The sequence below is a fragment of the Mastacembelus armatus genome, chromosome 6, assembly GCF_900324485.2.
Source record: "Mastacembelus armatus chromosome 6, fMasArm1.2, whole genome shotgun sequence".
NCBI classification, from domain to species: Eukaryota; Metazoa; Chordata; class Actinopteri; order Synbranchiformes; family Mastacembelidae; genus Mastacembelus; species Mastacembelus armatus.
Window position 1 is genome coordinate 15558435 of NC_046638.1, and position 24396 is coordinate 15582830.

At 40.1% G+C, this 24396-nt stretch overlaps 1 protein-coding gene across 3 annotated transcripts in view; it reads right to left on the bottom strand.

Annotated features, from left to right (window-relative positions):
* Window positions 1-20: 20 nt before the first annotated feature.
* Window positions 21-24396, bottom strand: part of hipk3a (homeodomain interacting protein kinase 3a) — a 29546-nt gene continuing 5170 nt past the window's right edge. The window contains exons 5-18 of one of the 3 annotated variants that reach the window (XM_026310457.1): window positions 15717-15840; window positions 11697-11816; window positions 11042-11128; window positions 10602-10786; window positions 10307-10472; window positions 9858-9981; window positions 9591-9685; window positions 9171-9322; window positions 8594-8752; window positions 8140-8505; window positions 7693-7854; window positions 7335-7609; window positions 5114-5241; window positions 21-4217 (exon numbers count right to left, since the gene is read on the bottom strand). In XM_026310457.1, the coding sequence (XP_026166242.1) occupies window positions 3651-4217; window positions 5114-5241; window positions 7335-7609; window positions 7693-7854; window positions 8140-8505; window positions 8594-8752; window positions 9171-9322; window positions 9591-9685; window positions 9858-9981; window positions 10307-10472; window positions 10602-10786; window positions 11042-11128; window positions 11697-11816; window positions 15717-15840 (2710 nt within the window). In that variant the 3' untranslated portion in view covers window positions 21-3650. Of the gene's footprint in view, window positions 4218-5113; window positions 5242-7334; window positions 7610-7692; window positions 7855-8139; window positions 8506-8593; window positions 8753-9170; window positions 9326-9590; window positions 9686-9857; window positions 9982-10306; window positions 10473-10601; window positions 10787-11041; window positions 11129-11696; window positions 11817-15716; window positions 15841-24396 lie in introns of all 3 variants that reach the window. The other 2 variants (XM_026310458.1, XM_026310456.1) reach the window with 2 other exon arrangements.

A 24396-nucleotide genomic window follows, 5' to 3' on the forward strand; every position in this document is an offset into this window, starting at 1 on the left:
CAACAAAAACAAACAATGGCTGAAGCAATAGATCTTTTTAATTCAAAGTGAATCTTGACATAATACACCATCAATTCATAATCTGACACTCACCAATAAGAGTCACCAAGAAGGAACCCGCTTTTTGTGACAAAGTACATAAGGCTTGGTCACACTGAAAGTCACTGAGAACAAGAGGGGGGAAAAGAAAATGACTGCAAACTGGTAAGACACACATGAATACATCCAAACAATAATCATTTTCCCAGTCCTCATATTGTATATTGCACAGTGCAGTTGCTACATGTCAAACTAGTGTAGCATTTAACAAAAAAAAAATCATAAAGCCACACAAATCTACATATATTTAAAACAGTAACAGTTTCAATTTAGCAATTGTGTCTACATATTTGTGTCTAAATACAATAAGCGGCAACCCAGTAATTACATAATTGTGGTACAAAACCACCCTAAAATGTGTCTTAGAAGTAGAACTTTATGCTAATCTTATTTTTCAGCTCAGTACCCAAATGAGATGTTGAGACCTATGTTTGGTAAGTTGAGTCATCTGACATGTGGGGGACCCTACAAAAGCAGGCCTGAGACAATGTTTGTTTTTTTACTGCCACAAAGAGACTGACTCCGAATGTCTAATTCAAGCACTCCACCATAAAATTTAAATTTTCTTCTTATGTTTTACAAGTCAGTCCTCAGGCTGGCTTTGTTACTTAAGGCAGCTCCATGTGCTTGTTGGGCTGAGCTGAGCCTGTGACCCTCTGGTGACTTTGATAACAGAAAAGTCAGTGTAAGGTTTGCAGGGAGGCCAGATTATCTATCCTAAGCAATCAACCCAAAGTGGTGGTGGATTATTGTATGGTACATGTGTTCCATCTCATCACAGGTGCTGAGCTTACAAAACAGAGACATCAACAGAAAGAGACTGCACACCACAAGTTTGGAAAACAAAACATTTTCCTTGAAGTACAGCTTCTTGTGCCATGATACACACTTATCAGTTACAAGCTTAGGCTGCACTCTAAGTTGAACAGTGCATCCTCTTGTTTAAGGATCATCAACATGGTAGCATATTAGACAAAGATAAAATACACGTTCTACTTAAGCAACACAGCAAAACCATTACAATGCAATACAATGGGTAGACGGAGATGAGAAAAACTTTGGACCTAAACCTTTGAGTAGGATTGATGGATAAAGCATTTTGAAGAACCCCTGTCAGACATACATATCATCTATGTATGTATCATCTATGCAACAACTGCATACAAAAACTATCAACATCCCAGTCACAAAAAGAGAAAATGCTGTGTATCCACCAGAAATGCAAAACTCATGTCACAAAAACAGATGTCTCAAGTTCCACAAATACATTCACGGTGTAAGAATAAAGCTTTGCATTTGTGTAAATCCAGGCCCTATGTTTTTGAGTACTGCACGGTGTTCTTGGCAAGCGCATTAAAACTCCCTGACTTGTACTTTCTTAGGATTGTGGAGAAAAAAAAAAAAAAAAAGACTGTTCTCAGACCATTCGTCAAACAAATAACTTTGGGGTTTCATGATGTGAAAATAGGAGCTCATGCCATTAGAAGGAACTAGTCTACAAATTTCCAACTGCTTTGATATCAACGCAAGACATCGTCTGTCAGCCACTTGTTTGAAGAAAGGCACTAGTTGTACAGTACAAAGTTGCAAATACAGCCCAATAACGGAAATAAAAGCCATTTCATCAGAAGAAAAACCAGAAAAATAGTAATACATCAATGACACACTGGTTACAGAATCCAAGAGTGAACCCAGCCTATGTTTAAAATACTGATGCTAAATACACACACAAACAAAACACACACAAACAAAACACACACACACACACACAAACAAAACACACACACACACAAACAAAACACACACACACACACACACACACACCAAAAACCAACAGAATTTAACAAAAGAGAAAACTTCCATTACAGCAGTTTACAATCAGTTCAAAACAACAAAGCTCATATACAGAGGCACTAGCATATAGGAATAGCATTCGATACACTCTGATCAAAATAAAACCCACTTCTATTGTCAGAACTACAATACAAAAGAGAGAATGCAGGCTAGAATGAAATTAATCCTCTAAATTCACAGCTACGAAGTGGCAGATAATCAGTACATAGCAGCTTCTTATCTGTACATTCCAAATACAATTAGCCAAACATAGCTCAGAAAAATAAAACCTCAACCTAATTTTTTAAAATAGAGATCTCACAATATATTCCAATGCCGATAACTGCAACAGTATGCTGGAGGTCAAAAGAGAAATAGTATCGACCATGCTTCAGAAATGATTCATAAACAGTCTTTGGTGCTGATTGGAGTAAAATACCAGCTGATATGACATAAAGATGCAGCTCTACTACTCAAAAACACAAAACCAAAGAAAAAATAAAAAACTCGAGACTATGCATCCACCCTGAAGGAATGTATCAAAACTGACAATAACAGACTTCAATACATGGACAAAGGTCTAACACAAATATATGAAACAATTAGATAGACCTCTAACACTTGATAGCCCAGCAAAGATACTGTAAGTTGTAAGTTTAAAACAATGAGAAGCAGATAAAAGTAAAAACAACAAACAATCTTATTTTTTGAGTCTATGCCACTCCCAAAACCTAAATGCAAAATAATAAGAACACAGCAACCCAGAGGCTATCTAGATTGTATTGCAGTTACAGTAAACAGTGACAATACTGTTATGAATTAAGTACTATGAATAGAAATCGATTATCAAAATATCAAATAACCTATGTACAGATAAAGGTCATTCAGTCAAAGCCCTAAATGTGCAGCTTCTAGCTAAAGTAAATCCAAACTCTGAGTTAAGAAACAAACTCAAGTCTAACATTTGCCAATAGCAAAACCACAAGCATTGTCCTCATATGTATCCAATAAGCCCATCATATTCAGAATCTGAAGGTTAAGTGCTGCAAGCCCATTTACAATCTATATGATCCTGAAGTAATCAGATTCAGGTTTTAAGGCACTAGGAGATGGCAGCAGCAAAGTCTGCCTGAAACAAAGACAGGAGCATATGATCCTGGTTAATACAGACTGCGATGGCTTAAAAAAAAACAAATCTGACCAGTGAGCACAAGCTAAAGGCAACAGAGATAAAGGGAAGGGGAGGCTGAGCAGCCTGACAGCAACAACAAATGATTTCCAGCCTCTAATTAGATCATATTCTCTGAACAGGAGGGACACATTCTTAATTCAAACTTCCTCATCATCATCATTTGTGAATTCTTTCACTCTTGTGATGCTCTCTTAATTATCATTATCATTGTTTCCTCCATTGGCTGACATGATTTCACAAGAAGTCTTTTAGAATCGAAATTGCTCCAACAATCAGAAGCAATTAGTAACTTTTGACATGAACCCCGAGATTAGAGAGGCTGTGACCAGGTAACATCTTCATCCTCTGCATCTCTTCTATGATACTTTGTCCTCTGTCTTTCTCTCGATAACCATCGCATTTCATTTTCCTCATCATCATCACAAGTGTTCGTTTTGTGCTCTGTTGCTAGCTCTACCTGCCCAGGTGGCAGCCCCTGTCCACTTCCCGTTGCCCTTCCTCACCAGAAGGTATTGCGGTCGGCTCCTCAAATATAAGAGAACTGGGGGTGGTGGCTGAGCTTGGTGGGGCTCAGTGGAAAGCCTGTGTAGGTAGCTGGAGAGGCCATATAGGGGTGAGGAGGAGGTGGTCGAGGTGGGAAGGGAGGCTTGAACTGATGGGGGTGGTGGGCGTAACCAGGCTGGTGGTGTGGATGGATGGTTGGGGAGGGGAGGAGCCTGTGTGGGTGGTGAGCAGGGTGTCCAGGGTGGTGGGGGTGGGTGCTGATGCCCAGGGTAACCTGGTGAACTATAGCGCCACCTTGGGGGTGAGAGAGACCGTAGCTGTGCTGGAGGAGAGGAGCTGGCCGAGAGGGCAAAATGTGGGGTGGGTGGTGGGTGGTTGTAAGGGGACCGCTGGGAGGGTAAGATAGCAGGGTGTGTGTGGGCAAGCCCTGGGTGTGTGTGTGCGGGGCAGCTGACATGTGTGTGGGGCTGTGCGGTAGGTGTGTGAAAGTGTGCGTGTGGACAGTAGGGGGGATGTAGGCGTGTGGTCGTAGAGGCGCATAGTTGCCGTTCCACTCTTTGTTGCTGTGACTTGAACCGTATGGCTGCACCTGAGAGAGGGAATAGACAATCTGTAAAAGCAATATGTCAACGTAGTGCAAATAGGCTTACTGTTTTCTGTTTCTTTTGATAGAAGTTACATAAGACTGACTTTCATTTGTCTCTTCAGTATGAAGCTGGAGCCAGAAGACTGTTACAATTACCCTGGGTTGATCCAAAGGTAAGAAAACAGATCTAACGATGACTCTAAATCTGACTATACAGCGCATAAGTGAAAACAACATGTTTTAGATTTTATCCAGGTTATGTGCTGAAATATTTCTTGACTACAAGCAAACATATCCTGGAGTGTTTCTAACACATTCTCACATGGAATCACACCTTGATGCAAAACTAAACTAAAATGAAACTGGCTCTACTTTCATATTTACCATAATGTCATAAGAGTGGTATCAATTCTCTCATCTAACTCTTGGCAGAATATGAATAAGCATCTCTAACAATCTGGGTCTGGTGTTCATAAAAGGGATCAATATTTCAACCAAACAGAAAAGCTGTAGATGAGTCACACTGTCCACAACATACAGTATGACCTTAAGCATTTCAAAGGGACTGACAGGAAGGAGGATTTTAAAAAAAAAAAAAAAAAAAAATCAGACCAGCTATAATTTTATAGTTTTCGGGAATATTGAACAATTACAAACACCTGGCTGTTTGAGGACCACCACCCATGCCTTTATTTACTAATATGTGACCAATGCCATTTAAGTATTATCTAAGTGTTCACAAACTCTTAGTAACACCACTAACAATGCTACAGTGTTTTCACCAGGGTTTGCAGACAGTTATGTCCACTCATTAAAATAAAGACCTGTCTTATTACATTATTACATAATCCATATATTAAACAAGGAAGTCAAAAAAAACAAAACAAAACAAAACTGACCTGCCCAAAGCCCAGAGGGTGCTGCTGCTGGCGGGTCAGGAGGGGGGCAGATGGGAGGAGGGGGATGGAGGAGGGGGTACTCTGTTGTCCTACGAGACTGCAGCGTCCTTTGGAGCGGGACCAAGACTCTGAGAGTGGAAAGGAGAGGAGGCAGAAGTGAGTCAAGGAAGGAGATCTGAACCACAAACAACAGATGACCTACAACACTAAAGATAGTAAAGCTGAGCAACAAATACAAAGACTTCAAAGAACAAACATGCATTCCAGTCAGAAAATAGATACAGATAGCGCACGCTTGTTCAATATTGAGAATATAAAAGGTGTTCTTCAACACACATTCTCAGTTAGAACTTAAATCTGTGGATTGCATCTGGAAAAAGTTTGTGACCACCAAAGACTAGAAAGCAGAATTAATTGAGGTGCACCCAGGCCACTAACAGACATTTGAACACAGTAGCCAAATTGAATGCTAATAAAAGACAACCAACATTAAATTGAAAATTCTTGAGCAGCCAGTGCAATCCTCAGCACAAAGACAAAATCTGCACTTAGAGCAAAAGCAGACAGATGTTAAAGGACATAAGTATCTGAAGACTGGTATATCAATCTTTATAAGAAACAGTAGCAGCTGCATCAAAAGTATGACAACAACCTAAATGTACCAACCACTGACTGTCAGAGACATGTTAAAAAAAAACTTGTTTATTGGTTTATAGATACTTATACATTACAGGTGTAATCTGAGCATTTATGTAATAGAACTGTTGCACTGGATCACTGCAGCTGAACCACGCCACTCCTTTACAGCAGCTCCTTTACAGTTGTGTCATTTCATATAAGGACTGTGACTACAATGAACACAAGAAACCTGCCTGCTGCACATGAAATGCTTGAGTTAAGCTAGATTCATACTCATACACAACAGACTGCTCATGTGTTGTTCCATGTACTGGTGAGGCAAAACTGAAGTTTAACTAAATCTGACTTTTTTGAGTCATTTTGGTGGAGACCCCTCCCATGGTGCTGGTCACCTGCTGCATAGACTATCCTCACTGAAGAAAAAAAAAAAAAAAATCAGAAGAGCTGTGCGTTTTTTTGTTTTTTTTTTTAAATCCAAGGCAAATGTCTGTGTGAATCCAGCCTTAGCAGTGCAGTGGAACTATTACAATTTAGCATTTTATGACTTTTAGATTGAAACAGTTAAACACAGCACACTAAAACTAGATAACATCCATAAAGATGGGGAAGGAGAAAGATAGAGAGATTTGTTGGCACTCAGAACAGGCACCTGAGGAGCAAAGTTCCTTGGACTATGACCTGTTTCAGTTTTAAATTCACTCCACCATTAATAAAAATTAACACCAGGGGAAAACAGAGAGGTGGAGTTGACCTCAGATCAGTGTCTTAGGAAACATGTACTACAAGAACCAGCAGAGAAAACAAATGAAATGCATCCACCTTTCTGTCCCTTGGAACCAGCAAACCCATGTTACGCTCCTCTAGTTGACTTCTAATTTGTGGACTATTAATGGAGACTAAATCTGGTATTGTCAAATACGATGGGCTATTCCTCTGAAGGGGTGATAACAGGTACTTAAGGCACGTACAAGAAAAAACTGATTTAACTGTTCAAAATCCACTATCAGGCAAAGTGACAGCTCAGATGAGGAGAGTTTTCCATCTGGTTTAGTGATGTTTATACTAGAGGTGGATAAATCTCAGATGACGCACACGTACACACAAACAGTTTATAACCCTAAATATAGTGAAATGTTTCTTCTTAATCTTTGAAAAAAAAAAGCTGCTACGCCAATGACAGGAAAGCCATAAAAAGGATTTGCAGGAAATACTGCCTGCAGTGGATGCATCTCTGAGGTATTAAAATGCAGCATGATCAGTTCTCTGCTGGTGTCTCTTGATCACCTGTTAAAGCCTCTATGACCCACTAGGGGCCGGTAAGCCCCTGATGCTTCCATATGACCTGCAAAGCAGACACCACCTAAGCACAGGTGACAGACCACAAGACAAATAGCTGTAGGTGGCACATTTATGGCAAGAAAATCTCTAGATGTTAGTACACAAACAATATCTGCATGAAAAGCGTTAAATTCTAGTAAGATAGTAGACAACACCATCTTTAAATGCTAATATGCTTTACAAGATAAATCAACCGACATGTATAAGCATTTAAAATATACATGTGCACAAAAAAAGTTTGCACCTGTTCTTTGGACGCGCTCCTCTGACCCATGAGTGTTGTTGTTCTGTACTCTCATTGGTGGAACCACCATTGTTCTGACACCACGAGGACTCCTGCCCTGCGCTGCAGGGGAAGGCATTGGTGCTACCATGGCAGCCAAAGGTGGGTGGTTATTGTGGTTACCATTGTCAAGGTAACGATAGGGGCTGTTGCCACGCAGGGAGGTTGATGTGTCAGAGGTGGGAGAGCCTTCCACTGTGTCACAACCACTCTCATGGCCGTCATCCTCAGACATGCTGAATACAAAGGACAAATTTACAGTTGGAAAAACAGTGTACTTTTTATTTTGACATATGAACACACATATCCAAGTAACTACCTGTTGGGTCTCTTGCATGGTGAGACAGAGGGGCTGGAGTGCAGAGAGTTTGATGCAAAAGAGCTGGTGCTAAGGCTGCTGTCAGGGCTGCTTAGTGAACACACTCTCTCCATAGACACACTGGTGTTTCTGCACGCCTCACACACACACTCCTCTTTGCACCTACAGACAGACAAATGCAGGTTAGCATTTTTGAGACCCAGACTAAGTTTTATTCTCATGTCAGTAGACTTAAATCACAGAAATCACTCAGTTGTTACATGTACAATCTGTATTCCAGACTTTCATTAAAGCACATATTGCAAGTGAACTTAAAACAACTAGATAATCTGACTTTTTACTGCCACTGTTTTTTTTAATCACTTGACATTCACTATTCTCTGCAACACAGTGAGAGCTGCACATCTTTCATGGGTCTGCAACAGGCTGGTTTTTGATGTTACTCACTCGCTCAGATGGCGGCACCTTTGAGCGTCTTCACATCCCCCTTCGTCCTCGCCGTCAGTCAGTTCACTGCGGATGCTGATGACGCTTGGAGAAGGGCTTGGTGTGTCACCCATCAGAACTGCCACGTCACGTTGTTGTTGACTGGGCTGTCTGTTACCACTTGGTACCACCTCTTTGAAACAGCTCACTTCCTCCTCTGCATCATCTTCTTCCTCATCTGTGTTTTGAACTTCTGGTTTCCTGGTTTCCACAACAGGCACTTCCCTCTGAGGTTGCTCCCTTCCTGATACTACTTGTCCAACAATAGTTGCCATCTTGGGAGTCTGACAAGCTGATATGTGGATGTTGCTGGGGTGGGACAAGTTTCTTTAAACACAAAAGTTGATATATTACATATAAACAAAATGGCATAGCAGTTTAACATTAAATACATAACTGAAGTTCAGAATCTCACCTGTTGTGAATATGTCTGTTCCGTTTATTGGTTGGTTGGGGCCACACAACATGAGCTATACCAATGTTGATTGGCTGATGTGCAGAGAGGGCTGACATCTGATTAGTCAAGAGAGGCTGAATAACTGAACTGAAGTGGCTGCCCTGGGGATGCACTTTCCTGTTAAAAGATGTATAAAGTTCAAGAAAAATACAATACAGCATTACACTTTCAGTATAAACATGTGATATGAATAGATCACACTTTGATGAAAGCAAATGAAAGGTTAACAGTTCCAAACACAATTATTAAAATGCCATTAAAATCAGCACTAAGTGCTGGTTCTTTATCATGCACATTTGCACGAAACCTGGGTCATCATACACACTGACAAGAACCTGCATTTTTTTCCAGCAGGAGTCAAGCTGTTAATCTCTCTGCATTTACATTTCATGAAAAAAAATTATTTCACAACAGAATGCTTATAGCAACATAGCAAACTAGGAGCATGGATTCACATTGAATGCAAACAAAAACATTTTGAGTAGAAATTTTTAAAAAGTGGGAATTTCCCAGATTTTCAGTTTGGGTGACTCACCCCCAGTCACTGATCCTCTGTGGACCAGCTGTGGCATCGTTGGTTAGGGAGGACGGGGGTGGCGGAGGAGGATGAGAGGGGGGAGGACCAATTGGAGTCATCTGCTGCCAGGCTGCTGGGACAAGGAGCTGCTGGCCCCGGCTCGACCATGCCTGCTACAGGGATAGAGAAGGAAAATCTCCATCAGTATCAATCAGATCTCCCAGACAAAGCCACACACTGACAAGAAGTGTTGGGGATTCAAATCAAACAGAAACATCCAAGGCTAAATATTAACTTTAATGACCCTGCATCTCATAATATTTCTGCTTATTGTTACTGCTAGCACTTGCATAACAGCTGATCCTGCAAAAAAAAAAAAGATAAAATGTACTGTGGCTACACATGTCTAAAGAAGCCATATTTGCATCTGTGTCTTACCTGAGCTATTACACCAGGCCTTACTGGTAGGGGCTGTATGGGAGGGGCCTGAGTTACCATGGGAACAGAATACCCTGCTGGTTGATTAAGGTTACCTTAAAAACAAGTATAAAACACACCATATGTCATTGAATCAGTTAGTTATGACACCACTGACTTTGAGTTAAACAATCTATTGGATATACATTTCATACACATTAAAAACGCAACTTCATTTAAATCACTTTTTTAAAAGAGTTATGTAATCCTTGTAAGCAGTCTTCATACCTTGCATGGTGGGAGGACAAAGAAGAAGGGCAGGTGGAAATGAGTCACTGCATCCAAACTGACCATTCCCAGTTGTTAGAGCTATCCCAGGATGCAACACTGAGGGAGCTGACTGGGTTATAGCCTGCAGCAGAGGTACAAGGAGGTGGTGGTAGAGAAGACAGAATAATGCAGTTAGAATATAACAGAGAACAAGAAGATATACAAAGAGTAGTTAAAACATAAATATGGAGATAATCAGGAAAGAGGGAGACAAGTAAAGACACTGCAAAAAGAAACTCCGCAACACAATGACAGCATTGTCATATGTGTGACGTCAAGGCCAATTTTCAAAAATGATGTTAGAGCCCCTTCTCTCCTGCAGAGGGCACCATCGGGTCAGTAGTACAGAAACAGGGCCTAGAAATATTACATAACCAAATACATCACACACAACTCCATTATCTGACCTGAGTATGGACTGGTATGTTGCCAAAGCCCAATGGGAGACCAGAGGAGGCAGTGGGGGCTACAGGAGGTCTTGAGAAATGAATGGTGTTCTGGTTGAGAGCGTCAAAAACGGCACTGTTGGGCCGGCTGTGGCACATATCCATGATGCGGAAAGACGACTGCACACTGTAGATCAGAGGAGAACAATTGTATAAAGGTGGAGTTCAACCATAATGTATTGATGAGAAAGAAGAAACAAAAAAAGAATGTACAAGCCAACACATTTTGTGTTGCTGTCAGCTGTGGCAGCCTTACTGGTTACTGTGTGGGTAGTCCAGCAGATGAGTCATCGTAAGGAAGGGGTGACTGAGGACGCTGGAGGGAACAGTCCTATCTTCAGCATCAATGAGCAGCATGCTCTTCAGCAGAGACACAAACTCCCTTCTGTCTGCCTTCTCTGCTTGCATGTCACAGTTATCTGGACTTAGCACCAGGTTCACCTGATGGATGGAAGCAGTGAGACACAGATGTGAGAACCACACAGCAACAGTTCATGACATGTCAGTTTATTCCAGCAAAATTACTGTGCTTCAATTTCTCTAGAGACCAAAATTTAAAAAATTGATTGATTACATTAGTGTTTACACTGGTTTCCTTACATATCATTTATGTTGGTCATAGGCCTATAGCAGTAGTCATTTTGAAAATGCCTACAAAAGAAGTATCTGTATGAACTGCACTTTGGTCGCACTCACGTGTGCTATGTCATCCAAACAACTGAAGATGTACTTTCGGGCCTCTTTAGATTTAAGTCCCGTCTCTTTCTCATGCTCTTCCGTTGTCTGGAGGAAGGAAAATATTAAGCTGAAAAATCCAGTATGTAGGTACATTACAGAAAGACTTTTGTTAAGGATCTTTGTGTTGAAAGCTACCACCATATTTAAATGATAAAGAATTAAACATTCAATTATTAGAAAATAAGTGAAAGAGCAGCAAATCTGTTTCTCCATGAAGATCTGTGTGGTCAAAATGTTGGCCATCTCAGTTTGTACTATGAAGCATACATACAGACAAACATTTTTTTTGGACTCTGTTCGGCAGGAAGTGTAAACACAGTTTTGCATTTCTTTGAGTTTCCCTCAGGATGCAATGGCTTTGTCCTGTTTTGATAATTTCATGCAGATGTTTGTTACTAGGAATGCACTGACACTCCTGTATTTGAGCTAGATATTTCCAATAAATGCCAGTTCAAATCTCACCTTTCCTGTTTATCTGTGTGTGTGTCTATGTTACCATGACCACTGGCATCGGTGTTTAAGATGTGCAGTAAACAAGAAGATGCATGCTTTATATTTGTTTTGTTGTTGCATGTTAGGTGTCTGTATATTTGTGTGATTTGTGTGCAGGTACTTTTAGTCTCCAGGAAGCATAGGGAGAGTCTGACTCTTTGCAGAAGAAACGAGAAGTCTTGGTCCCCTTGTTGAGCAGCTGCTCGGCAGGCAGGCCTTGAGTCTGAGAGATGTACCGGATCTGAGTAAAGCCACAGAGAAAGGCAGAGATGTGAGTCAGGAAATGGGCAAGGAGAGGGAGAAAAGAAAAACTCAAGTGTGGTGGGAAGAAGTGAAAAGACATTATCGCCAACATGTGAACTTATCTTATACTTCTTTCCTGTTGTTAGAGGTTGACTGATCATTCATGATGATCAAAAATGATTATAGCATATTAATCCAATTAACAGGAAAGCACATCTGTGGGCAGCCAACTGCTGTTTTTGGGAAACGTTTGACAAGGCCTGTTGTATCAATCAAATTGCCTGGATGTTGCTATGTGGAGGCTAACTAACTTTTACAAAAATGAGAAGAAAAATGCTGTGGGAGAAAAACAGCATGGGTTAAATTCTTAATTTTCAAAGCTCTATATATGTAACTAGTTAGATATGAAATGTTACTTTTAAGCAGAAAGTGAAAATAACCTCAGGCTACTTTGGAACTATCATGTTCTTGAAGGCAAACCTTCAACCAGCTATATCTTACAGGTAGGAATGGATCAAAGAAAATTGGCCCAATATATTGGCAAAAAATAAAAATCTCCATCATATATCAGCCATCAGCTTCCCTGCTTTCTAAAGATCAGCAATGGCATCAGCCATAGAAAACCCCATACTGGTCAACTGCTACTTCTTATCTATTGCAGCATGTGAAATCCCTGCACCTTTAACCTTTCCTGCTCTTCCAAACTGACACAGAGAGTGGTTCACTGGTCCAAGGAGATGCAGCAAACAAGTCAAACACACAGCATCAGGACTCAGGTCATTAAAATTTGTCAGCTAAATAGACAATTCATTCTTTACCTACAGTATTTTCAAAACCTCATGCTCAATTTTCTTAGTGGAACTTTAAACTGTAAAGACTAACAATTACTACATGATACAAAATTCTTTACAGATAAAAACAAAGCTTTGACATATGCTTAAAAGTAATATGCAAAACAATATTATTGTCCTAACACACAAATACAGGTAGGGCTTTCAAACAACACCAGCTTAAGAATGATCACCGTCAAGTGCAAATGGAGAGAACAAATAAGCTCGAAACTAAGTGAAAATCAGGGCCAGCTAAAAGTCAGGGCCACAGTGTCCTACTCCAAGATCAATCTTAAGCCAACACACAGGGCTATTTAATTCTATTATTTCAAGAGTTAAAGTGGATATGACCTAAAGACCATACAGTGATTTTAAACATTGTTAGCATTGTCTTACCCAAAGTAATGTAGTGGGCTGCACTAGGATTTGTTACTAACCCAGCTCTGTTTGCACAGTCTAGAAATCTTTCTTTACAATCAGGTGACCATGTGAGACATGAACTGACTAACTACATCACTGCACTTTACAAATGACTTCTTTTTCTATTAACCTTATAGCCTATTAAAGTTACAGCCTATTTTTGTGAAGCACCAAAATAAATTTTAAAGACACGCAACTGAATAACTCTGATTATCCTGGAACCATATCCTGTTTTATATAATGTTTTATCATCATCCTGTACAGTACTGAGCCAAACCTCAAAAACCAACGAAAAAAAAAAAAAAAAAAAAACGTTACTGACGTAACACTGAAACATAGTGATTCATGAGATTTCCTCAGCCTGCATCATCACCCAATTTATGATATTTCATCATTTAAAATAAAAGTTTTCATGGGCTTTAATTTTAAAATTACACATAATTTTAAAATGACAATAATTTTAGACTTTTATTCATATTTAGGATTCATAAGCTCTTTCTACTACTGTCTGGAGGGACTTGTACCATATTACATTGTATAAATATTTACCTACATCAGTGTGTTTATGATTCGTGTGGAGTGGTTACTGCGGAAATACGTTTTCTCTTTAGGAGGTAGTCTCTCTCTCTCTCTCTCTCTCTCTCTCTCTCTCTCTCTCTCTCTCTCTCTCTCTCTCTCTCCCTCCCTCCCTCCCTCCCTCCCTCCCTCCCTCCCTCCCATTCAAACAACTGTTGAATCGCAGCCTGACATCCATAGGAGACTTCCGTTTTACCACACACATGCTTGGCAGACTTTGGTTGCACACAGATTTGCAGCTCAACAGCTCAACATATTTTCACTGATGGTTGCATACATGAGTGACTACATAACCTGTGCATGGTAAATTTATTTGACTGTCTGACCACAAAAACACAGTTTTACTGATTTGTTAATCTGTTTATTTTCTATTTTGCTAGTTTATCATTTGAAGGAATAAGGCCTATCCAGAAAATTATGAAATGCAAGTACTAAAACATATGTGCTGACCTTCCCAAGTATTTGCAACTTTCCGTCCTGGCCCCTCTTGATTACTGCTCTCAAAATAGCATGATACTCCAGAAATTCCATGACCAGTGAAAATACTACAGTGATACATTTTACATTGAGTGTGTGCGTGTGAGAGAGAGTGCGCATGCACACACCCTTAGGTGCGTGCATGCTCTACAGAGCAGAACAAACAGCGATTGACCAGAGGGCACTGGGGTGAGAACATGCTGATAGTGCACCGAATGCTCACCACTGTGTGTGTGTGTGTGTGTGTGTGTGTGTGTGTGTGTGTGTGTGTGTGTGTGTGTGTGTGTGTGTGTGTGTGTGTGTGTGTGTGTGTGTGTGTGTGTGTGTGTGTGTGTGTGTGTGTGTCACCCATCAGGCTTATGTTTATAAATACATTTTGCTGTGTTGAGTGGAACTGCAGTGGGCCTTGGCATAGTACTGCATGCTTTTGGGGGCTCAGTATGCACGTGTGAGTGTGCAAGTATGTGTCCTGGCCAGTGGTACAACTGAGCTATCACTGCTCTGTGAAGCTCTATCTCTGACTGATGACTGTTCAAATTGCTAGCTGCTGCTGGAGGCACACTGACGCATCACCAAAAAAAGACGCCGGCCAAAAACAGACACATGCACAAGTGTTAAACAGGGTCTCACCAACCAGACCACCCATTCTTTAAAAAGTGCTAATGATATTTGGCACTGGGATTTATTATGGAAAAAGTACATTTCAAAGAAGTATGAAGAACAGATGTCCATAAAAACTAAAATGTTATTTTCTTCCAACATAATAAAGACCAAAACATATCCAAGTTCTTCCTTTTTCTAAATTTTTTACACTCAGACTGAAAAAACAGGGTAATCCTGTACTGGTCTGTGAATGCGGTGTGGGCTTTTTCCCATGCTCCCTCTCCCTTGCTGGGGGACTCCATTTAGACTCCCAGTTGTGCAGTTTAGAACGCACAACCCTGTGGGAAGATAATCACACATTGCCAAGAACAATTTCCTGATTCACGCAGTCCAGACTAGTATTAGATAGATTTCATGCTGGATTTGTTGGAGTTCAGTCATACAGCGACAGTCAGGTCAGGCAGCAATAACAAATAAAGTTTTAGCTATATAATGACTGTTCTGTTGAGTTTTTGGCAACTGGGAAATAAAAGTGCTAAGCATGTGAAGCTTTAAATATGTATTCTGTAAGTTCTGAAAAATGTAATTTCTTTCTGTTTATCTTCTCCCCTTTACTCCCTCTTCCCTGACATATGTTTAGAGTCTTCCTTCCCTCTCTTCGCATGTGTGCGCATATGTGCACATGTATGTGAATGTTTTACTCTGATACCATTCATGTGTGGACATTTTGGCCTTGTGAAGACATTTTGGTCAGTCCTCACAACTTCAAGTGGTTTGAGGGTTAAGATTTAGTTTTAGGGTTAAGGTTAGAATTCGGTTTGGGTTAGGGTTAGCGCAAGGGCTAAGTTTAGGCATTTTGGTGTGATGGTTAGGGTCTAGTGAATGCATTATGTCTATGACAGTCCTCACAACTATAGTGAGACATGACTCTGTGTGTGTGTGTGTGTGTAACACATTATAGCTTATACTTCTTGTACATGTCTGAATGTTACCTGGTCGTACTCCAGTGCTCCAGGATAGAGGGGCCAGCCCAAGAAGAGCTCCGCTATCACACAGCCCAGTGACCACATGTCTATGGCCTCGCAAAATGGCAGGCCCAAAATAATCTCTGGAGCCCTAGAGAAAGAAGAGACAGGCAGAAAAGGTTACATCTGCGAGTTGGTCACTATGTATAAGCAAAAACCAGTCACACTGTTAGAGCGTAAAGGACAAAGTGATTTCACAGGACTAGGATTTGGAATGCATTTCTGTTGGATGGACTGAGCTCAAAAAGAGAGGGTGAAAGAAATGTGTCGTGTTTAAAAAAAAAAAACAAGGTAATACAGCTTGGTGAATAGTGAAATTAGATATACAAATAATGTAGTGGGATGAAAAACTAATTAGTGCTGACAATCCATATCATATTTCACATTACAAACAAGTAGCAGAGAACTTGGCAGGCCTGACACATGAAGTTGTTACAGTCATTAGCTGACGTAAAGGCACATGTTGAAAACAGAAATATTAATTTAGTTGTGCCTATGTTATCCTTGTTCTAAATATTGAATAACAAACCACTACACTACTTGTGATTTTAGGTTATGTGCAGAAATTAAGGGTCATGTCATGTTTTGACTCATCTCATTGTGTGAGAATAAAGATTTTAGATTTTATTTAACCTTACCACCTCTTATATTGAAACTGAGCTCAAAATCTGAGAAAAAAAAGTAGAATAGTGTACTGCATGGCACTACAAACTCAAGAAATGATGGTCTCATCAAAAATAGGTTATTCAGGAATCTCAAACTGAACACCCATGTCACGTGCATGCAGTGTTACTGCAACAAAGATCTCTAACAAGGACTGGACTTTGCCGCTTGCACAATTCAAATGAGTTTAGTAACCTTACAGAGGTAGTGTGAAGTGGCCTGTGAAAACAAAAGGCTATTAGGCCTGGACACAACAGCTGAGAAACAGTGCCATAAATAGCAACCACTGCTGTGACGACCACAGGAGAAATGACTGTTGCCAAGCAACAATCGGACGCAAGACCATAATGTAACCATATTACAGGGTGATAAACAGGGCCACTGCTCATCGTTCTGTGTGGGTGTGTGTATCTGTGTGTGTGTGTGTGTGTGTGTGTGTATTATGCATGTAGAAAACAACTGCTGATGTCTGTCCATCCCTTTAGCAGCCCAGGCCTTGTTTTCTGCTGCCCTCAAACTAGGGGAGGAAATTACACTTTGACATTTCCTATTTCTCCTTAAAGAGGAAGAAGTCAAGTTATGCAACACCAAAAAGAGGGAGTGAATGCCTCGAACGACTGCAAAACAGTCCACCAAAGCAGGGACAAACTATACAGGACAGTACACACTACTCTGTTATTACAAAACCAGACTTGATATTGCTTTTCTTGCATAGCTACACTTAACCGTCGCTGTACAAAATGAAGACCAACTAAGGTCAAATTAGGCAACTGCTAATGATTACAAAAACCTAAAAACCAAAGTACTGCTGTCTTAAGAAGACTGGGTGTGGTTTTAAAAGTAAGTTAGCATTACACCCATGGCTTCTCTTACTGCTGCTTAATATCTGAGGAACAGTAAGATTCATCAAGCTTCACCAAGGCCTGTTTTCGTCCATGTCATACCCCTGCAATACATGTATTCTGCTGAAAACTAAGTGCAGCTGATACACAAACAGTGCCCACAGAGTCCACAATTACAGGCTCATGACATAGTTATACATTACAGGCCTATGTCAAAAACAAACATGTACATACACACAGTCCAGGGAGAGGGAGGGGTGAATGTTGTTGCTCCTCTCATAAAAGCAGGAGTAACAGCCCCAGCTTTCCAGAGCTGTGACAGCTCATCACATAACACACGTCTAACACACCCACACACACCCACAGGTGTTTGGCAGTCAGACCTGGTTCCAGAACTAACCAGTCACACTGGAGCACAGCAGTTAAGACAAGAACAAACCCTGTAGACTGTGTGACAACGCATTGCTACAACAGAAATAACTATGGATACACACTATCGCTGTCCAAGTCTGTTTGTGTATTTACATTGTTGAGATAGAAGCCAGTACAGGATATAAATCCAGTGCTGTAACACCTGTAGACAAAGCTGATAATCACATACCAAACACATCCAACTACATTACTAAGGCTTAATGTGTGGAGGAGATCAAGTTACATGAGAGTGCACATGCATGTGCAGGAACTATGGTGATACAAAGTGAAAGCAAATATTGTCCAAGAAGGCACAACATCATCACACACAAGGGGTTTGTGGTTACTTTCCACACCAAGACTTTCATGGTAAAACATGCAAGGCGAATTAAGTCTATTCATACCACTGCTCTTTAAAACTACTAAACTGATCTCCAATTTCCCTTTAAGACATTTGATGACAAACCCTTGGTCTACATAATACTACTCAAAACACCACCGTATTCCAGGAAACAATGAGTGGAGAACATGGTCATATGGCCAGAGTTAAGGAAGAAAGGAAACAACAAATACAATACTAAAGGAACAAAATAAAAGCTGTAAGACTAGGAAATTCCACTATGACTATAAGGAAATGGCACTAGTCTAATACAACCAAACATATTCAGCTCCTGAATAAAGCTAATTATGGCAACGGACAATTAATTCATTAGCCCTGTTTAGCTGAAATTGAGAAAGGAATAAAGACCAAACACAAAATGACTGTACTCTCACTAGCCTAGAATATAATGTATATAATAATAATAATAATAATGAGAGAAAGAAGGGGGTGGATAACTGTATTTCCTTTTATTAACAGGATGCTTCTGGACAACATCAGTTTCACTACATTCCAATGATTTAGCAAGTACTCTTTCTTGGGTTCAGATTTGCAGGCCTGGCTACACACTAGACGATTTTAAAAACGTGGGAGACCATAGACATAAGGACAGTTTGAACAAAAATTTGACCTTAAAATCCTACACACTAGATGATTCAACCAGACCGAGAGAACACACACCTGCTTGTAGTAACAATTTCACTTTGGCAATTCCACAGACACAATTATGCTTGGATTGTGCTGTGATGCACTGCCATGTTTGTGAGCTGTAAAAGTACACAACAATCAGTTGGTAACTTTTCCTAGATTCTCGCTCTCATTATTGTTGGTATTCAGTTCAAGCATCCCCGATCAGGAATAATAAATATTAAACATATGATATTTTCGATCGAGACTCCGACTTGATCAGGAGCAGTGAAAAATTCGTATTGACACTGTATACTTGTGTGGTATGTGTGGTGTTAATGTATTATTGGGACAAATAGTTGGTTGCGAAAAACCACAAACTGGGCCACACCCCCACAATCACTGGACAGGGCAAATCAGCCATAAAGATTGCCCAGTGTGTAGACAGTCTAAGCAAGCAAAGATGATAGCCATCTTTACTTTCATCTTACCTTCTTATCTAAATCAAGACTGTAATCAAGACTAGAATTAACATGGTGGATGAGTGGTTAGCACTCTCTGCAAGAAGGTTGTGGGTTCGTAACCTGGCCTCTCTGTGTGGAGTTTGCATGTTCTCCCTGTGCTTGTGTGGGTTTTCTCCAGGTACTCTGGTTTCCTCCCACAGTCCAAAAACATGTATGTCAGGTTGATTGGTGACTCTAAATTGTCCATAGGAGTGAGTGTGAGTGTGTGAGGTTGTTTGTCTCTATGTGGCCCTGTAATGGACTGGTGACCTGTCCAGGGTGTACCCCTGCCTTTCATCCAAAGAGAGCTGGGATAGACTCCAGCAGATCCTGTGACCCTGGTTAGTAATAAGCGGGTATAGAAACTGGATGGATGGATGGAATTAAGGTGAATGAACACAGACACATGATCATGTATGTTTTCCTACAAACCACTCAAACAACCTAGAACAAACAGTTTCTTCAAAAGTCTTCAGACCTCTTTACTTGCACACTTCTGTGTTGTAGATTCAATTTTAAATGGATAAAATTGCCATTTTTGTCCACTAGCATACAATTAATCCTGGCAGATCCTCTCAAGTTCTGTTAGACTGAGTTGTGGCTGGGCCGTTCAAGGGAAGTTAGAGACAATCCGGTGTTTTCTTGTCCAAAAGTTCTATTTCCTTCTCTTCTGACCATAGAATTAACCCAAGCTCTCAGAGTCCTTTAAATGCTGTTTGCAGAACTGTGGTCTATCTATGTCTTATACTCAAAGTGGTTTCCATCAAACTATTCTACCATAAAGGTTTGGTTGATGAAGAGCTGCTAAGATGGCTGACCTTACAACAAGCTCTCCCAGTGCTGCAGTGAACTTCTCAAGGTCCATTACTGAGACTGTTTTTGGTCACCTACCCAACCAAGGCCCCTCTTGCCTAGTTACTCAAAAGCATGCAAAACATGAAGCAGTCTGAATAATTCCTGATGGTAAATTCACAAAAACTGCTGCAATATTCCATCATTTACCTTCCCAAATCAATAAAAGTCCCCTTTTGTGTCAGAAATTATTCCATTCCTTGTTTTTTGAAACTGTGGAGTGAAACTGATAGTATGAGTCAGTCAGCAAAACTCATCTCAACATATGGATAATTTTTAAAACAAAGCCTGGACTACATGTCAAGGCATACTCTGGATTTGACTTTCCTCCTCCTTACACATCCACTCTAGCAAAGACACACATCTGAATATGCAGATTAAACAGCTGAGGGTAGCATACCACAACTTGCCCAAAATCTGTAATCAAGCAAAGATGATAGCTGTCCTCCTTCCACCTGATCTGCTTAGCTGAATTATTCACATAGTTCAGAGCTCCATTTTCATTGTGGGAGGTGGTTTTATGTCACAAGCCCCCGCAGGAGAGAACAGCCACCTCACCAGGCCCTGATGTGTCATGCTACCATAGCAACAACGCACTAAACCATGACAAACATTGAACAGCTAGAGAGTGTTAAGCTTATAAAATCAACAATTCATATTACCACTTCATAGCACTTTCAATTTAACCCCAAAAAATTGCCCAAGTGACTTACAATACAACCACCCTGGTCCCACTATTCTCCTTGCCATGCTATGGGCTAATGACTCCAGTCAATTCAAGGTCAATGACAAAATGACATGTGAATCTAGAAGAATGCAATTGATATTAATAAATAAATCTGACTGATAACAGTGTAAGTGATTTAAGTCTCATCAATGTTTGTCAATTATCAACTGGTAAGGGTCCATTCTGTTCATTTTTTACAATAATCAGAATTTTGGGCATCCCTCCTCTGATCATACAGGCAGGTTTACAAAGTCACTATGCTGGTAAACAAACCTTCACCAGCATCTACAAACATTCAGAATTTGTTGTCTAGTGGTAGTGTATTAAAACAAGTTCAGTTCCACTTCACATGATAGTAATGGACACAAACTGTATTTATGACAGCTACCATTTTGATCTCAGACTGTAACTCTGAATGTTAAGACTACCTTAATTCAACTTACTGCAGCCAAACCACATTTCTGGCAATACCACTAAAGTTCTGGAAAATCCAGAGGAAACCCCTGTTAAAAAAAGACCTCTTCCTACCAACTGTGATGATGCCAGCATTTCTTAACAATTTCACTATGGTAACAGTACAGTGCAGTCTCTATGCACGATGAGCACTGGTGAGGACGAGAAACTGTGCCTTGCAAACCAATCTCCTGATAACCTGACATGTACAAACAAATTGTGGTGACATCTTCCTATGAACACAGATACTAACTTAACCAAGCTTGCATACAAGCCTACCAACACACTGCACAAAGTAAACTACAAATGTGTATGCATTACCAGCTGCTGCCATAGCTAAACCAACTCCCCTACACACAAACACACAGTAGAAGGGAGGCAGGATAAGAAGCAAAGAGAAAAGATGGAGGCCTGGAAGTGATAATATATCATTATAAACCACGGTACTGTGGCTGAACAACCTTTCATCCCAAATGCCCTCTATTTATTTGGATAAGGGAACAAAAAGCAATCAAAATGTAAACCAAAAAAAAAAAAAAAGTATTTAAACATTGCACACTGCTGGGTGCGCTAGGTGTAGTTACCAACATCGCGCCACTGATTTTCTATTGTCAGAGAAACCCTTTATCACATCTGAACTGAATTACTGTGAAGCATGTTAGGATACATTGTGTAACCTACATGAAGCATCCAGATTTGGCAGCTGTTGCATGGACAGGGGTACACATATGAGCACAACCAGACACACACAGGAATGTCTGAATGTTTTTTTTTTCTTCCTGGATCTAAATGTGGGTTTTCACATACCACATTCTTTCCTGGCCTTCGGTGTCCTGAATGACCTCCTTGAAATTAAATGCAAGCCTTTTTTAACTTCACTACACTAAACACTGATCAAAGACAAGACGCACCCAGGAAAACATCAATGCACATTCACACACACAACCAGGTCAAACGCCGAGCAAAGCCTTGATGCTCTGCAACAGCAATAGCTTGACTTTCCTCTTCATCTTGTAGAGAGGAGGCACTAGAAAATTACTTGCTTTCACTAAAATGGAGATGTCCAGGAACTTCTCTGGCATTTTGGTGCTAAGAGACTAACATTACAATCTAAAACTATTTGCTTCAGGACAGGCAACCCACACTCTGATGTCTCAATTTTTACACTACCAGCAAAATAACAGTTGATATAACTAAGAAAGTGCCATGTTTCTTACAGGGCAATAAAATCAGGGCAACAGAGTAAAATGGTGGGTATGAGCAGTGCATTAGCTGCACACATACCCAGTATCTCAAAACAGCATTTGTCCCAGATTGCACAATGTTTGAAGAGATTGCAATAGTTAACCATACCTGATCGACCTACTTGCTGAAACTTGCTAGTAAGAGTGTAGATGAATAGAACTACCAGCATGCTGCGCAGTGGTTAATAAAAAGGAAATGCCTCTTCTACCTTGGAAAAAAGCTTGGATGTGTCACCTAGCACTAACTTTCATAAGCCAACATAACCACAATGAGTCACCAACAATTTACAGTACATTTCAAACATGCGAAATTGTTTGTTCTACTTTGTACAATCTGTAATTTTTTTTTTTAAACTACAGGTGGTGTAACATGAGCTCTTTTTCCTTTTTTACGACTATGTCCTGAAGTTCACAATCCTAACTGCACTTCACAAGCACACTCTCCTTAATACCATAGCCTTAGAAACATGCCAAATATTCATGACGCTGTTCTTGTATAAACACTTTGGATCCTCTGCAAGTTATGCAAGAGCAGCCTAGGTCGGGGCGTGACATGCTCAGCACAGATGAGACATGCATGCATCCAAAAATGCATATGGGTAGAGCTCCTATTGAGAATGTGCAAGTTCATACAGAGCACTTCACATTACATAAACACAGAGAAGGACTTTGCTAAGTCCTGTGTGAAACACAGGCACATACAAACAACCATTACCCGTGGGATTAAAATCAGTTCACTGTACTGGCATATCATGATGAAAAATTACACGACCCTTTCAACCTTTCATCTTTCATATCTGATCTTCCTAAAAATATTATACCATGCGAATCTGAACATCTTGTACTATTTGAAAGCAGCTGAGTTTCTACTGAGGTGTGTAACTTTTACTTTCCCCTTCAGATTCCTAAGCCCAGTCCCAGGCGTGGACCAAAAACTGTATTTAGGCTGTATTTCCAGATGTATTACCAAAGATTGTCTGACAAATTTGAATAAAGTCTGACAAACTATATATCATATGAAAGCGAAAGCATAAAGTCTCACGATTCAAATGGTATAAAGGAATTTAGGATTAAATTATCACAGCGACTACAGTTTCTTAATTTTTAACAAGAGTACAAACGCTGAAAAACAGACGGTAGTTCTAGATTCAGCAGGCTTCTAATATGGGACACTTGATTGACGTTTGTGACGATAATTCAGCGCAATATGAAGCTATTATACAGCTAACAGTTTACTGTATAGGCTAACAGCGCCTGCGTCAGCTTGTGGCAAAATAAAGGTGTTCTGAGGAAGAATTAGAGGCTGAATTAGATCGGTGGACACCTGAATCTCTGTGCTTTTATTTATGGTACCATGGCTGGCTGTTTTTTTGATAATATTTATGTAAAGCAGTGATTGCTACCCAAATAACTCAGGAACAACACAGAAGAGCAAGGTCCAGACAGGAGGAACCAACTGCTTCTATTGGCTGTTTTGGATCTTTTTTTTTTCTTTTTTTATTACAATAAATACATTGTTTATGAGTAGTTTATCTAGTTTTGTTGTTCTGTATTAAAAAATACGGTGTTTTACAGTTCTAAACATCCATAAAGTTATCTGGTTACATTGTGCCAATGTTGAACTGTCCAAATGGTCCGCCTGGACATAGTCTTACCAAAAAAAAAATGCTGAAAGTTGAATTTTAGCTCCTTTGTGACAAAATTTGGACCTGTATTGGTTCAAATTGGTTCAATCCATACTGGAACTAGAATGACCAGAACAACCTAAATTTAGGGCTTTCTAGTTCAGAACACACAAAAACAATTAGGCGATGATTATTCAGTCATTTTTATCAAGCTTGTGTCTGTATAGGTTTAGTACAGTATGACCTAGCCACTTTTTCACAACAAATTACAAAGTGTTTCCTTTCCAATGATCCCAAGCTCATCAATATAACCCTTAAAAT